A 14,852-nucleotide genomic window follows, 5' to 3' on the forward strand; every position below is an offset into this window, starting at 1 on the left:
TCCTAGGGTGGTCGGCCAGCGGAGGAAACAGTTTTGCACAAAGAACAACTTTTGATTGACATTATATGAAAGAAGCACATGTGTATTATTAGAAAAATTAAGAGCATATATGCAACATAATGTAAGGTTTTCAATATTCTCATTCTGATCCAGGGTGTAATTTTTTGGTATGACCAATCTCTGTTTTGAGATAGTAAAATTTTAAAAGAATTCACAAGTACTGTGGTATAGTACTCATGCTGGTTGATCAGTGACCAAATAATTCTTAGATAAACTTTTTTTTTTGCTTTTCTCTTTTATCATTTGTGTTATACTTTGGAGTTCTAACTTTAATTTCTGGGGTACATTGACTCTAGCTTTTTGGAATGAATTTGAATTTTTGGATGTGTGTGTGTATGTGTGTTGGGGGATATTACATATTTTAACATGAAGTATATAAAATAGTTTATATTGAATTTTAAATAACTAAAATATTTTTTTCCACTATAACTTATTTAATGAGTTTCCGCCACAGTCCAATGTAAATCTGAAGGTTTTATATATACAGCACAGCATCAAATGAACAAGAGAAAAACAAGTACCACACTGCAATAATTCATACCGCTGTTTGGTAGTTATATCCAAGTTCCTGTGTCTACTAAATATTAATTATTTAATGATTACTTTTATTAATGTATGCTGCTTTACGCAACAGTTTATCCAGTTTTCACTGTTGCATGAATTCAAAGCGTGCAACTTAAATGGACTATTTAACAAAAGCTGTAGCTCGCAGATGTATTTTTGGACATTTTATAACATTTGTTGATTCTTCCGAATTCTTGCTTTTAAGTGTTGCTGGCAGGCTCATCCAGCGCTTTGTTCGTCACATATGTTTTGTATGAGTCACCATGCTGTAGCCTTATAAAAATTTTATTCCAGCAGTTTTTGGGGGGAATTCAGAACATTTATGAGAACTACCAGGCTTTCAAAAGCTGAGGACCATAATTATTTCACTGGGAAATGTCTGCATGTTTTTTTTTTATTGCCTCTGAAGACATGTAGAGCAACCATGGGCGTATTCCCTTTTCAGGCAAATAAAATTAACAGACCTTTTCTTCACATGTAAACAAGGTTACATTTCCTTTTCCATTTCCTTGTTGTGCTTCTGTGATTCAGTACTGTACAAAACTGACTAGCCATGGTCATGTGGTCCAAAGTGCTGTCCTCTTCTGTCCTGTGTGTCCAACAGTTGACAAGAACAGTTGGTTTAGCATTTTCAACAACTGTAACATGTTTTTTGCCGTGAAAGTTATAATTTGTTTGGTTATTTTTCCAAGCTGCAGCATCACCCAGCCAGCCTACAGAACTACAGCGAACCTAAATCAATCCGATTCTTAATCTAAGCGTGGAATTTCTATACTGTTGTGCCAGTTTAGGTATCATTCTTTCTCTTCTTCTTGTTTAAGATATTGATTATGAATATGAGATGTGGCATTACCCAGCCACAATGACCTCATGGTGTTATTTCTTGGCGCAGAAGTAAACCCTGGACTTCGCAAAAACCATAATGTTGTTATACATTTCTTAAGCCAGATGGTATAAAGAAAACGTTGGAATCTGTACGTGACAACCAAGAAAAAAATGAATGCTGAATAATCTGAGTAAAATGAAATCCGAGACAATACACTCATCAAAGTCTCGGTTGCAGCTTTTGTAAATTGCATTTGTAGTACTTTGCAAAATGCGCACGGTATTCTGCGAGCACTCGGTTTTATGTGTCCATCTCAAATATGGAAATAGTAATATTTTAGACACTGGTGAAGTATCAGCCTTGGTTGTGACTTGTGGAGTTAGAGTTAGGAAAGGGAAAAAAGGGTTCTTGCCTGCGCCTGTAATTAAAAGCAGGTGTCTGGGGAGTAATCGCTCCAGATGGTTTATGTTGTGCATCAAGTGAGATCCCATCTTATACACATGAAGAAAAATATCAACGGTTACTGCGCATATATAGCGCATACACAAGGTGCATGAGAAATAAAACCAGCAAGTCAGAAAAAGCCAGCAGAGAGAGGAAGATGGCAAATCAGTAAAACAGGAAACCTTATCCTGTGAAAAGGATCATTTACACATACCTGTATTTTACAGTGCTCTTATCTTAGTAAAGTGCATCTGGGAAAATATATAGAAAGAGGTCTTACTGTTAATGAGCTACAAGTAATTGCTCCCTCTGATAGTGAAATAGCATAAAAAATGAACTGTGCATTGCACTGTCCTTGTCCTAATATCCCAATATGGACAGCGCTGTGAAAAAGTAAGTACACCCAACGAAAGGTGTATGCTTTCCAGCTATTTGCATGTATGGAAATTGTGTCTTCATTTAAATAATATTGATAGGTAAAAGTGATCAAGTTCAGCAATAGAAGTGAAAGTTATTCTTTGCAATCATTTATTCAGCAGATAAATCCTGCGAAAAAAATAGGTGTTGAATAGTTGGTGTTGCCCCCTTTGGCAGAAATCACATCCTGTAGGTGTTTCTTATAATTGTCTATAAGTCTCTTCCATCGACTTGGGCTAATGTTTGCCCAGTCCCCTTATAGAACTCCTTCAAATGTGTGCTGTTTGAGGGATTTCTTGCATGTGTTGCCTGCATCAAGACCCTCCCCAGCATTCCCCCGAGGTTGACATCTAGCCTTTGACTTAGGCATTCCATAATCCTCAATTTTGTCTTTCTGAGTCATTCTTTTGTGGACTTGCTTGAGTTTCTGGACATTGCCTTGATGCAAGGCTCACTTACATTTCAGCTTTAGTTTTGACAGATGGCCTCACATTCTTGTCAAGTTCTCTGTGGTACAATGTGGAACTCATGATGGCCAGCTGGCCAAGCTCTGAGGCAGAAAAGCAACCCCAAACCATCATGCTTCTGTTACCACGCTTTACATTTGGTATGAGATTCTTTTGGGCAAATGTTTTTGGTTTTACCAAACATGACATCTTGCATTGTGGCCAAACAGCTCTCCTTTTGTTCCATCTGTCCAGAGCACATTGCTCCAGCAGTGCTGATCTTCCCCTAGGTGTTATCTGGCAAAGTTTAGAAGAGCATCTATATTCTTTCCTGAGAGCAGTGACTTTTTCCTACCTGAAGAGCAAAGTTTCTTTCAAGTGTTTCGTTTATGCACTTTGACTGAGGCAAGACTTGCCTATAAATTTCTTGATGTTATTCTGAGGTTTGGGGTGCAGTGGCGCAGTGGGTTGGACCATGTCCTGCTCTCCAGTGGATCTGGGGTTTGAGTCCTGCTTGGGGTGCCTTGGGACAGACTGGCGTCCCGTCCTGGGTGTGTCCCCTCCCCCTCCGGCCTTACGCCCTGTGTTGCCAGGTAGGCTCCGGTTCCCCGCAACCCCGTATGGGACAAGCAGTTCAGAAAATGTGTGTGTGTGTGTATTCTGGGGTTCTTGGAGACTTCCAGAAGTATCTTTTGATCAACTTTTGCCTTGAATTTGATAGGATGACCTGGCAGGATAAATGATCTCTTGGAATTTGGAGTGATTGACTACAAAATGCTTGAAATGCCTTTAAAACCCTTCTCAGACTCATCAGTGTCTACAATTTTTTTTTTTTTTTTTTTTTTTGATGGCCTGAGAGTGCTCTGCTTGATCTCAGCATGATGTAGCTACACACCTCAGTTGCTGAGACCAAACCAGACCACAAGTGTGTAACATTTATATAAGGCAGTGCCCTCCAAGTTGCTCTCTAAAGATGTTCTTAATAATCTGCACCGGATGCTAATTTTAAGGTAGGCTGGCATTGATAAAGGTAGAGGTGTAATAACTTTTCTTGCCCAAGGAAATTCTACTTCTTTTGATTTCAACAATGCAAATGAGTGCAAAATGTAAGTTTTTAATTTTATGTATTAATTAGATCATTATTGTCTTCCATTGTTGTTGAAATGGTGCTTACATATCCTTTCGTAGAAAAATCTAAAAAAGGACAAACCTTTTCATAGTGTGTACTTACTTTTTACTCCGCTGTACGTTAATGGGGGGGTGAGGTGGCGCAGCGGTGCAACGGTGCAGCGGCACAGCAGGTTTGGCCAGGTCCTGCTCTCTGGTGCGTCTGAGGTTCGAGCCCTGCTTGGGCTGCCTTGTGATGGACCGGCATCCCTTGCTCTGCACCCTGTGTTTCTGGTTTAGGCTCCAGTTTGCCACACCCCCACTTGCGGCAAGCAGTTTCAGACAGTGTGTGTGTTAATAGGGTGAAACACACACACACACACACATTTTCAGAACCGCTTGTCCCATACGGGGTCACGGGGAACCAGAGCCTACCCGGTAACACAGGGCGTAAGGCCGGAAGGGGAGGGGGACACACCCAGGACGGGACGCCAGTCCGCCGCAAGGCACCCCAAGCGGGACTCGAACCCCAGACCCACCCGAGAGCAGGACTGTGGCCCAACCCACTGCGCCACCGCGCCCCCCCTTCTCCTGAACATTTAGTATTAAAAATAGATTATTAACATGTGCTTACCATAGGAAAGTTATGACAGAAAAAAGCAAAAAAAAAAAAAAAAAAAAACATCTGCAGCCTGCAACAGAATTTCTGAACTAGAAACACATTTAAGAGCTGAGTCTAGAATATGTGGACATCTTTGATGCAATACCAGAACTTTGATTCCATTCCATCCTCATTTCTCTTTCACTACCGGCAAAGAAAGGATGATGGCGTTATGAAATTCTGAAGATTCTGAAATAATCCTGCTTTGAAGTACCTCTCAAACGAAGAATCGCAGTATTTAGTTTGATATAGTAAGCTTGAAAGGAAAGGTTAGGAATGCATAGTCTGATGGTGTGTGTGTCAGGCTGCTAAAGGTTCAAACAAATTAGAATAAAAAAGTAGCTGTATTTAAGTATTCTAAGAGAACTGATCCATCCATCCATCCATCCATCCACCAACCACTAGTTCCCATTGCAAATCTTGATTTCATCACAGCCCAGTGAGCTTTTCTTTAAGATGTCAGGTTCCACCTTTACTAAATAGAACTTTTTTGAGTTTGTTGGGTCTTTTTGAAATTTTCCTGTATACTCTGAGCTCTGCTAAACGTGATCATGGGCCTTCGATACTCAGATGGTGACTCACCGCTGTGCTCTGGTGTGACAGGGGAGAATGAGGTTCCCTCCGAGGACGCGCTAGTCCTACACCTGCAGCTGGCCAAGGGGCAGGAGAAGCTGGTGGAGGCGCTGCAGAACCAGCAGACCGTGATCCGGGAGCTCCAGCGGACGCTGGTGGAACAGCAGGGCACCCTCATCAGCCAGCAGCAAGAGATCGTGGAGCAGCAGAGGCGCATGTCTGAGCAGATGGAGTTGGTGAAGGTGCAGTATGGTGTGCTCTTTGAGGCTGTAAAGCGTGCCTCCCTCCAGAGCCTCCAGGGAGATGTTCAGGACTTCTTTGAGAGCCACCTGCAGGGCCTCCAGGACCAGGTGCGCACCCACCTGCACAAGTCGTATGCTGTGCACAAGGTGGACGTGGACGCCAAGGTGATGGACGTGGGATCGCCCATGCTGCGGAACTGTGGTGTTTGCAGACAGGAGGAGTACTGTGACTTCCAAAGGGACCCCCCTCGGTGCGAAAGGTGCACCATGTGTCCGCCGGGATTTTTCCTCGTGTCCCAGTGCTCCCAGAATGCAGACCGCATATGTCAGGTAATCAGCCTCCAATAAATGGGCTCGAAGGACCCTAGTATTTCAGCAGTCCAGTTTTGAGGTTATGGTTACCTTGTAAAAATTACTAACGTACCTGTTTGTTAAGATCCTGCATAAACACCCTTAAAATGATTAATTTCATTTGTTTGCAGGACAGAGATGAGTGTCTTGAAATACCGAACCTTTGTGGGGAGCGTGTGAAATGCCTTAATACACCAGGTATGGAAATAAAGAAAATTAATCTGTATATTTCTTTGCCTTGCTTAATGCATGACCATACATTACATTTACATTTATTCATTTAGCAGACACTTTTGTCCAAAGCGACGTACATCTCGGCAAAAGTACAATTTATGCATTACATTGAGAGAAGGAGACATAGCTGGAGACATGAAAGTCTCAAGCAACCCTAGTTTGTTCCCTACCACTTGCTGCACCGAGGTTCTTCGTTCGAGTAGGTGCATAAGACACAGGGTAGACAAATCCCGATACCTTCCTAGCAATTTTTTTTTTTAAATATTATAAGATACACAAATGAGCAAGTACAATGCCAGAATAATGGCTGAATAAAGGTTGTATCTGGGGATGCTTCTGGAGTTATGATGCGTGAGCGGTTACGTCATAGATGATCTGAAGAGATCTTGGGCAAAGTGGATCTGGAAAAGGCGGGTTTTCAGACCCTTCTTGAAAACAGAGTTTCTGCAGTTCAGGGGACCATATATTATATTATATTATATTATATATATAATCCATCCACCTATCCTTCCATCCACCTATTTTCGCTAACCACTTGTCCTGGTCAGGGTCATGAGATCTGAAGTCTATGCTGGAATAACTAGGTGCAAAACTGAAGGGGATACACCCTGGATTGGATGCCAACAACAACAACAACATAATAATAATAACAACAACAACAACAATAATAATAATAATCTTCTTCTTCTTCTTCTTATTATTATTATTATTTTTAATTTAGCAAACTATATTCTCCAGTATTTCCCCAAAGTGCCGTGCATTTCCTAGAACAATACAAAATAATGATAAATTACACACACACACACACACACACACACACACACACATTTTCTGAACCATTGTCCCATACGGGGTCGCGGTGATAAATTACAATCAAATTGATTTTTTTTAGAGCGCTCTTCTTACCATAATGGCACAAGGCACTGAACAAAGTTACTGGGAATAATCATGTTTTAACGTTATAGTTAAAATTATACTTTACTGTGCAGTCAGTTGGCAGCTGAGGAGAGGCAAACAAAAAAAACTAAAACAACAATAATAATAATAATAATAATAAATCATTAACACATTTGGCTATTAATAATAGGTTATCAGATAAGCTTCTGATGTCATAAAAATAAGACAGCGCTCCATAACAGCACCACATTAATGTGAAATGTCAAAATAAAGTTGACTACTCTGCTCTGGACAGGTGGGTTCCGGTGCTTGGGGCTCTCCGAGAGGGACGCCTCTGCCGGGCTGTGCGGACATGAGTACTTCTACAACAGGGAGCTCGAGGAGTGTCAGGCGTGCTCCGACTGCGAAGGCCAACCCATCGCTCAGCCCTGCTCTGCGGCAAGTGACGTTGTGTGTGGCTCCCTCTCCGAGAACATGCTGTCGCATGCGTGGGGCGCGGCGGTCACACTGCCCCCTGCCGGGGCATCCAGCAGCCACATGCACCCGGGCGTGCAGCTGCACGTGCAGGGTAAGGAGGACAGCGACCTGCTGTCTACCGAGGACGGCCGACTAGTGTTCCTGCAGCACGGCCTGATCTGGGCCGACCACAACTTCGCCCTGAAGCACAGCTGCCGGAACTTTCTCCAGATCTACATGAAGCTGAACACCAGCGAGGAGGGCGTGGATCTCAGCGGCGTGCGCATCGAGCAGCCTGACGGGAAGTACTTCCAGAGCGTTAGCATGAGCGCCGTGGCGGAGGTGGAGCCCAGCTACATGCTGTCCCTGTTCTTGAAGAGCCCCAACCACTACTGCAACCAGAGCAAGGACCTCCACGTCTATGAGCTCAGCACACCCTTCAGCCTCTTCTGGCTCTCCCACGACACGGGCGCCGTGGCCATGACGGCACACACGTCGACGTCGGTGCAGTACCAAACCAACTACCGCCCGGCCTTCAAGGTGATGTCGGTGTCGGACCCCTATGTGGTGAGCCTGACCCACGACGGCCGTGGGGTGAGGTTCACTGAGAGCGGCGTGGTAAAGTTCATGTTCCAGCAGGCTGTATATGCCATGGGACACACCTGTGTTCGCGAGGGCTTCTCCTTGGTGGCGTACCTGAACAGGAACGGAACCAACTCGGAGCTCACGCAGACGTACAAAGCGGGGGTCAACTACCGGGACACATCCGTCTCGCTGACGGCTGCCACCGTGGTTGGTGCTGGGGACACGCTTAGCTTCGAGATTTTTTCTCCAGCACAGTGCAACGTAAGGTACTTCGGCGACAGCTCTGGGATCAGCGTGCTGAGCCTCCTCTGGATGCCCTCGGCCGTCTCCTCCTGCCTGTCAGCGACCGTGTCCAGAGCGGGCCTCCCCTCCGGGGCCGTGCGGAACAAGGCCTTGCATTTCCACCGGGCGACTCCCGGTGTGGAGCAAGTGGAGCTGGTGGGCTCTGGACAGCTAGCTCGCAGGAACTTCATCTTCCGCGAGAGCGGCGTGGCCAGCGTGAGCCTCAGCCTGAAGCTGATCCATTCCTGCAACGCGCTTAAGCTCACGTTGCACAAGCAAGGCGCCGACAGGCCGCAGCCAGCCGCCGTGGCCCAGCAGGTGGGCGGACAGATGCCCGAGGGCACCGAGTGGGTCAGCGTGGGCCTGAGGGCTTCCTTCGAGGTCCACAACAGCACCATGATCTTCGTCACCGTGGACTGCGTGCGCGGCCGCGTCAACCAGATCGCTGCGGAGGGTTCTACCAACATCTCCATCTTATGGGTTGCCTCGTGATCCTAGGGTGGTCGGCCAGCGGAGGAAACAGTTTTGCACAAAGAACAACTTTTGATTGACATTATATGAAAGAAGCACATGTGTATTATTAGAAAAATTAAGAGCATATATGCAACATAATGTAAGGTTTTCAATATTCTCATTCTGATCCAGGGTGTAATTTTTTGGTATGACCAATCTCTGTTTTGAGATAGTAAAATTTTAAAAGAATTCACAAGTACTGTGGTATAGTACTCATGCTGGTTGATCAGTGACCAAATAATTCTTAGATAAACTTTTTTTTTTGCTTTTCTCTTTTATCATTTGTGTTATACTTTGGAGTTCTAACTTTAATTTCTGGGGTACATTGACTCTAGCTTTTTGGAATGAATTTGAATTTTTGGATGTGTGTGTGTATGTGTGTTGGGGGATATTACATATTTTAACATGAAGTATATAAAATAGTTTATATTGAATTTTAAATAACTAAAATATTTTTTTCCACTATAACTTATTTAATGAGTTTCCGCCACAGTCCAATGTAAATCTGAAGGTTTTATATATACAGCACAGCATCAAATGAACAAGAGAAAAACAAGTACCACACTGCAATAATTCATACCGCTGTTTGGTAGTTATATCCAAGTTCCTGTGTCTACTAAATATTAATTATTTAATGATTACTTTTATTAATGTATGCTGCTTTACGCAACAGTTTATCCAGTTTTCACTGTTGCATGAATTCAAAGCGTGCAACTTAAATGGACTATTTAACAAAAGCTGTAGCTCGCAGATGTATTTTTGGACATTTTATAACATTTGTTGATTCTTCCGAATTCTTGCTTTTAAGTGTTGCTGGCAGGCTCATCCAGCGCTTTGTTCGTCACATATGTTTTGTATGAGTCACCATGCTGTAGCCTTATAAAAATTTTATTCCAGCAGTTTTTGGGGGGAATTCAGAACATTTATGAGAACTACCAGGCTTTCAAAAGCTGAGGACCATAATTATTTCACTGGGAAATGTCTGCATGTTTTTTTTTTATTGCCTCTGAAGACATGTAGAGCAACCATGGGCGTATTCCCTTTTCAGGCAAATAAAATTAACAGACCTTTTCTTCACATGTAAACAAGGTTACATTTCCTTTTCCATTTCCTTGTTGTGCTTCTGTGATTCAGTACTGTACAAAACTGACTAGCCATGGTCATGTGGTCCAAAGTGCTGTCCTGTTGACAAGAACAGTTGGTTTAGCATTTTCAACAACTGTAACATGTTTTTTGCCGTGAAAGTTATAATTTGTTTGGTTATTTTTCCAAGCTGCAGCATCACCCAGCCAGCCTACAGAACTACAGCGAACCTAAATCAATCCGATTCTTAATCTAAGCGTGGAATTTCTATACTGTTGTGCCAGTTTAGGTATCATTCTTTCTCTTCTTCTTGTTTAAGATATTGATTATGAATATGAGATGTGGCATTACCCAGCCACAATGACCTCATGGTGTTATTTCTTGGCGCAGAAGTAAACCCTGGACTTCGCAAAAACCATAATGTTGTTATACATTTCTTAAGCCAGATGGTATAAAGAAAACGTTGGAATCTGTACGTGACAACCAAGAAAAAAATGAATGCTGAATAATCTGAGTAAAATGAAATCCGAGACAATACACTCATCAAAGTCTCGGTTGCAGCTTTTGTAAATTGCATTTGTAGTACTTTGCAAAATGCGCACGGTATTCTGCGAGCACTCGGTTTTATGTGTCCATCTCAAATATGGAAATAGTAATATTTTAGACACTGGTGAAGTATCAGCCTTGGTTGTGACTTGTGGAGTTAGAGTTAGGAAAGGGAAAAAAGGGTTCTTGCCTGCGCCTGTAATTAAAAGCAGGTGTCTGGGGAGTAATCGCTCCAGATGGTTTATGTTGTGCATCAAGTGAGATCCCATCTTATACACATGAAGAAAAATATCAACGGTTACTGCGCATATATAGCGCATACACAAGGTGCATGAGAAATAAAACCAGCAAGTCAGAAAAAGCCAGCAGAGAGAGGAAGATGGCAAATCAGTAAAACAGGAAACCTTATCCTGTGAAAAGGATCATTTACACATACCTGTATTTTACAGTGCTCTTATCTTAGTAAAGTGCATCTGGGAAAATATATAGAAAGAGGTCTTACTGTTAATGAGCTACAAGTAATTGCTCCCTCTGATAGTGAAATAGCATAAAAAATGAACTGTGCATTGCACTGTCCTTGTCCTAATATCCCAATATGGACAGCGCTGTGAAAAAGTAAGTACACCCAACGAAAGGTGTATGCTTTCCAGCTATTTGCATGTATGGAAATTGTGTCTTCATTTAAATAATATTGATAGGTAAAAGTGATCAAGTTCAGCAATAGAAGTGAAAGTTATTCTTTGCAATCATTTATTCAGCAGATAAATCCTGCGAAAAAAATAGGTGTTGAATAGTTGGTGTTGCCCCCTTTGGCAGAAATCACATCCTGTAGGTGTTTCTTATAATTGTCTATAAGTCTCTTCCATCGACTTGGGCTAATGTTTGCCCAGTCCCCTTATAGAACTCCTTCAAATGTGTGCTGTTTGAGGGATTTCTTGCATGTGTTGCCTGCATCAAGACCCTCCCCAGCATTCCCCCGAGGTTGACATCTAGCCTTTGACTTAGGCATTCCATAATCCTCAATTTTGTCTTTCTGAGTCATTCTTTTGTGGACTTGCTTGAGTTTCTTGACATTGCCTTGATGCAAGGCTCACTTACATTTCAGCTTTAGTTTTGACAGATGGCCTCACATTCTTGTCAAGTTCTCTGTGGTACAATGTGGAACTCATGATGGCCAGCTGGCCAAGCTCTGAGGCAGAAAAGCAACCCCAAACCATCATGCTTCTGTTACCACGCTTTACATTTGGTATGAGATTCTTTTGGGCAAATGTTTTTGGTTTTACCAAACATGACATCTTGCATTGTGGCCAAACAGCTCTCCTTTTGTTCCATCTGTCCAGAGCACATTGCTCCAGCAGTGCTGATCTTCCCCTAGGTGTTATCTGGCAAAGTTTAGAAGAGCATCTATATTCTTTCCTGAGAGCAGTGACTTTTTCCTACCTGAAGAGCAAAGTTTCTTTCAAGTGTTTCGTTTATGCACTTTGACTGAGGCAAGACTTGCCTATAAATTTCTTGATGTTATTCTGAGGTTTGGGGTGCAGTGGCGCAGTGGGTTGGACCATGTCCTGCTCTCCAGTGGATCTGGGGTTTGAGTCCTGCTTGGGGTGCCTTGGGACAGACTGGCGTCCCGTCCTGGGTGTGTCCCCTCCCCCTCCGGCCTTACGCCCTGTGTTGCCAGGTAGGCTCCGGTTCCCCGCAACCCCGTATGGGACAAGCAGTTCAGAAAATGTGTGTGTGTGTGTATTCTGGGGTTCTTGGAGACTTCCAGAAGTATCTTTTGATCAACTTTTGCCTTGAATTTGATAGGATGACCTGGCAGGATAAATGATCTCTTGGAATTTGGAGTGATTGACTACAAAATGCTTGAAATGCCTTTAAAACCCTTCTCAGACTCATCAGTGTCTACAATTTTTTTTTTTTTTTTTTTTTTGATGGCCTGAGAGTGCTCTGCTTGATCTCAGCATGATGTAGCTACACACCTCAGTTGCTGAGACCAAACCAGACCACAAGTGTGTAACATTTATATAAGGCAGTGCCCTCCAAGTTGCTCTCTAAAGATGTTCTTAATAATCTGCACCGGATGCTAATTTTAAGGTAGGCTGGCATTGATAAAGGTAGAGGTGTAATAACTTTTCTTGCCCAAGGAAATTCTACTTCTTTTGATTTCAACAATGCAAATGAGTGCAAAATGTAAGTTTTTTAATTTTATGTATTAATTAGATCATTATTGTCTTCCATTGTTGTTGAAATGGTGCTTACATATCCTTTCGTAGAAAAATCTAAAAAAGGACAAACCTTTTCATAGTGTGTACTTACTTTTTACTCCGCTGTACGTTAATGGGGGGGTGAGGTGGCGCAGCGGTGCAACGGTGCAGCGGCACAGCAGGTTTGGCCAGGTCCTGCTCTCTGGTGCGTCTGAGGTTCGAGCCCTGCTTGGGCTGCCTTGTGATGGACCGGCATCCCTTGCTCTGCACCCTGTGTTTCTGGTTTAGGCTCCAGTTTGCCACACCCCCACTTGCGGCAAGCAGTTTCAGACAGTGTGTGTGTTAATAGGGTGAAACACACACACACACACACATTTTCAGAACCGCTTGTCCCATACGGGGTCACGGGGAACCAGAGCCTACCCGGTAACACAGGGCGTAAGGCCGGAAGGGGAGGGGGACACACCCAGGACGGGACGCCAGTCCGTCGCAAGGCATAGGGTGAAACACTGTCTTGTTTTTCCAAAAAAAAAAAATCTGCTGCTGTTTCACATTGGGAATTGGGAAGGTGTGACAAGTAGTAACAATGCTTTTTCTTACTTTTCGCAGCAGCAATTTAAGAAGTGCGTGGGATTTGATGTAAGAAGGTAGAGAAGAAGTAGTAGAAAAAGTAGAAACAAATGTTCACTTGGCAGCCCTTCCATTATGGAGCTATAAATGCCCTCTTGCATCTTCTGGACAATGAATAAGGATCCTCTAATGATCAATTTCACTGAGAAAGAATCAAACAAGGAAAAAACATAACAGTTCCAAAAATGCTTTAAAATGCGATGGTTTGTTCTCTGTATACAACCAGAATGGAATTAGCATCACATGAGATGTGGCTCTGCATCTCAAAAGGCAGCATAGTTTATGTCTGCGTGGAATCACTCATTTAACCTGTGGTTTCCATTCATAAACTGCTCAGTTAGTAGTTAATTTTATTTTATGATTATATTAAGCAGATCTTGAGTTATTTAGTGGTAACATAGTGGATAGAACTGTTACTCCTGTATCTGGAGGTTGTAGACTTGAAATCCACCCACTGCTGTAGTGTTTTTGAGCAACATGCCAAGCAAACATAAAAATTACCCAGTTGTGTTATTCTGTAAATCATTGTAATAGCTTAACGTTATAAGTCTTTTGGAGAAAATCTTCAGTTGAATGAATAATTGTAGTAGACTTCAAATACGGTGGTGCAGCGGGTTTGGCTAGGGTCTGCTCTCCGGTGGGCCTGTGGTTTGCGTCCCGCTTAGAGTGCCTTGTCACAGATTGGCATCCCATCCTGGGTGTGTCCCCTCCCCGTCCAGCCTTGCGCCTGTGTTGCCGGGTTAGGCTTCAGCTCATCGCAACCCCTGCTTGGGACAAGCAGCCAATGTGTGTGTGTGTGTGTGTGTGTGTGTGTGTGAGACTTCAAATATGAACTAATGCACATATCTTCAGACATTTCAATGGATTTCATGAGTAGTTGAATTTATGTTCTTGAATACTGGATATATTTCTTTTTACTACAATTTTACTTAAAATTTTAAATGAAAAGCATATCCATTCGCAAACAGCTCACAAATGAGACATTCACAAATCAGATACTAATTTTGGCTGTTAAATGCAGACAGAACAGAACTACAAATCTTATCGACTTTTCGCCTGTAACTGGCAATATGGTGCAGCACTCACTTCATAATCTGGCATGTGTGACACTATTATGTGAATCTGTGACAATTGTGTATGAAGAGTAAACCACTTTAGTAATGAGGAGTACATCTATAAATAAAAACTTTGGAAAAAATTGTTTTCCAAAAGCAGCCTGTATTTTATATATTCATTCATCTGACGCTTTTCTCAAAACCAACTTACAATGTTAACCTACCTACAATTATTTACAGCTTTTTATAGATAGGAAACTTTTAGTGGCGCAGTTTAGGGTAAGTATCTTGCTGAAGGATACTATAGCCAGAGGTGAGATTTGAACCTATGACCAGCTGCCCCCCCAAAAAAGGCAAAATTCAAAGTATTCAATGCTAGTCAAAATAACAAAGTGGTTATGTTTGTACTTTAGAAAAGCATTTGTTGAGTCATGAAGTTCTACTAAACCTTTCCCAACTGAGCCCAATGCCTTATTTCAAAAATACCATGTAGGACTTTCACCATCCTGTGCCATGTTCTAGTAAAATGTGGGTGTTTGTGATTAAACTCATGGGTTTAATGGGTTTCCTTTGCTCAGCATGCTGGAAGACACTACAGTCCGTTATTAAATGGCTGAGAAGAGCAGAGGAACGAAGAAGGGAAAGCTGAGAACATCGCCATGTCACAGCTCACTTT

At 42.7% G+C, this 14,852-nt stretch overlaps 1 protein-coding gene across 1 annotated transcript; it reads left to right on the plus strand.

Annotated features, from left to right (window-relative positions):
• Nucleotides 1-5,076: 5,076 nt before the first annotated feature.
• LOC114909176 (uncharacterized) lies at nt 5,077-8,786 on the plus strand. The gene is made up of 3 exons (XM_029246475.1): nt 5,077-5,670; nt 5,823-5,889; nt 7,118-8,786. The coding sequence occupies exons 1-3, from the start codon at nt 5,077-5,079 to the stop codon at nt 8,635-8,637; spliced, it is 2,181 nt and encodes a 726-aa protein (XP_029102308.1). The 3' UTR covers nt 8,638-8,786.
• Nucleotides 8,787-14,852: the final 6,066 nt, after the last annotated feature.

Source organism: Scleropages formosus, chromosome 19, assembly GCF_900964775.1.
Source record: "Scleropages formosus chromosome 19, fSclFor1.1, whole genome shotgun sequence".
Classification (NCBI taxonomy): domain Eukaryota; kingdom Metazoa; phylum Chordata; class Actinopteri; order Osteoglossiformes; family Osteoglossidae; genus Scleropages; species Scleropages formosus.